Below are 1,556 nucleotides of genomic sequence, written 5' to 3'. Positions count from 1 at the left end.
TGCGCAGCTTGTTCCAGAGGGGCGCAAGGGTCACTCGGCCTTCGCTTACAACGGAGAGCTGTACATATTTGGTGGTGACGACTTTAACAGCATGTCCAATGATCTGTGGAAATTCAATCCCGAGACCTTCTCCTGGAAGCAGATTGAGACCAAGGGGAATGGCCCACATCGGATGACCGCCACGTGTTGCTTGGTGGGAGATCGTATCATCCTCTTCGGAGGAGACATACTAGATGACCTGTGTGTCTTAAACTTAAGTCCTAGTCTGAACATGTTATGCAAGCAGGCGGAAGTGGCTCAGGAGGTAGAGCGGTCGTCTGGAAACGACGTCTGGAAACCCGACTAGATTCCAGAATTAGTTTAGAAGTGTCCTTGAGTATAAGACATGGAATCCCACCTGCTCCTAATAAACTTGTTAGGACGAGTTAGATCAAGTAGTACTTAAAGTATGTTTTGTAATAATAATCTAAATCTGAAAAAACCTGTAACTAAAGTTTTCAAATATGTGACTGTCTATGGAGTAGAGGTATAAAATATTGGGGAACAAAATAAATAAATAAATGCACCATGAACTGTACAGCTGTAATGCACATAACTTGAGAACCCGACTTAAAATTCGACACACGAGTCCAGAACCGCCACAAAAAGCCTATGACCGGGTCTGGACAGGACCCCTGCCCAGGGTCCATATATGGAGCTGGCCTGTTCTGATATCACAGCAGTCCATATTTGGGCATGCCTGACACAGAACTCCATATAGGAATAAAGGGACACAGAGAGACAGATACAGAAATCTACACATGGGCATAAAAGGGACAGACAGGCTACAACAGGCATCTCCAACCTCCATTGTTACCGACTCAGCCGGGCGTCGGTCTAGTTCTAAGTAAAATAACCTCAAATTTACTATTAAGTAGTACTTGAATTACTTTTGATTGATTTTCCACAACTGCTTCTTAAACAGAGACCATGTGAACACTATGATGTCATATTGATGACATCAGGGATATCCATAAATGGGCATAAAACGGACACACCATATAGGGGATTTGTGGATTTATACTGTAGATATTACATGTACTGCTACTGTACTGAAGTACAACCACAGTCTAATGCTGTTGTACTGGGAGCTGATCAGTACAACCACAGTCTAATTGCGACTGTAGGTCGCATTTACTATGAAAACGTGAATTTCTTGTTTGTTCGTTGTGTCACCCATGCCTCCATGATATGGTCACACCTTGTGACATCATGCCTCCATATATCATCAAGACTTATGGCATCACGCTTCCATATATGATCACGCCTTGTGATATCATGCCCCATATATGGTCACACCTTGTGACATCATGTGACATCATGGAGACCCTTAGATCTCCATATGGTTGTTAGTCAAACCACTGTGGTTGCCGTGACGCGACTCAGACTTGGTACAACACATGGTTCCCCATATGTGGAGATGACTATGATCGCCACCTGGATCTCCTGGATATATGAAGATCACGACACTGACCTTATCAAACCCTGGATAGCCATACATGGAGAAGACTGGATCA

The 1,556-nt window shown here is 43.8% G+C and overlaps 1 protein-coding gene across 1 annotated transcript in view; it reads left to right on the top strand.

Annotated features, from left to right (window-relative positions):
• LOC306937961 (kelch domain-containing protein 3-like) overlaps positions 1-346 on the top strand; it is a gene marked incomplete at both ends in the record, with an annotated part of 981 nt that extends 635 nt beyond the window's left edge. Inside the window, one exon of the mRNA XM_079521985.1 lies at positions 8-346. Within this exon, the coding sequence (XP_079378111.1) occupies positions 8-346 (339 nt within the window). The remainder of the gene's footprint in view (positions 1-7) is intronic.
• Positions 347-1,556: the final 1,210 nt, after the last annotated feature.

The sequence above is a fragment of the Electrona antarctica genome (assembly GCF_951216825.1).
Source record: "Electrona antarctica genome assembly, chromosome: 15".
NCBI classification, from domain to species: Eukaryota; Metazoa; Chordata; class Actinopteri; order Myctophiformes; family Myctophidae; genus Electrona; species Electrona antarctica.
This window is presented reverse-complemented; position numbering and strand designations above follow the sequence as displayed.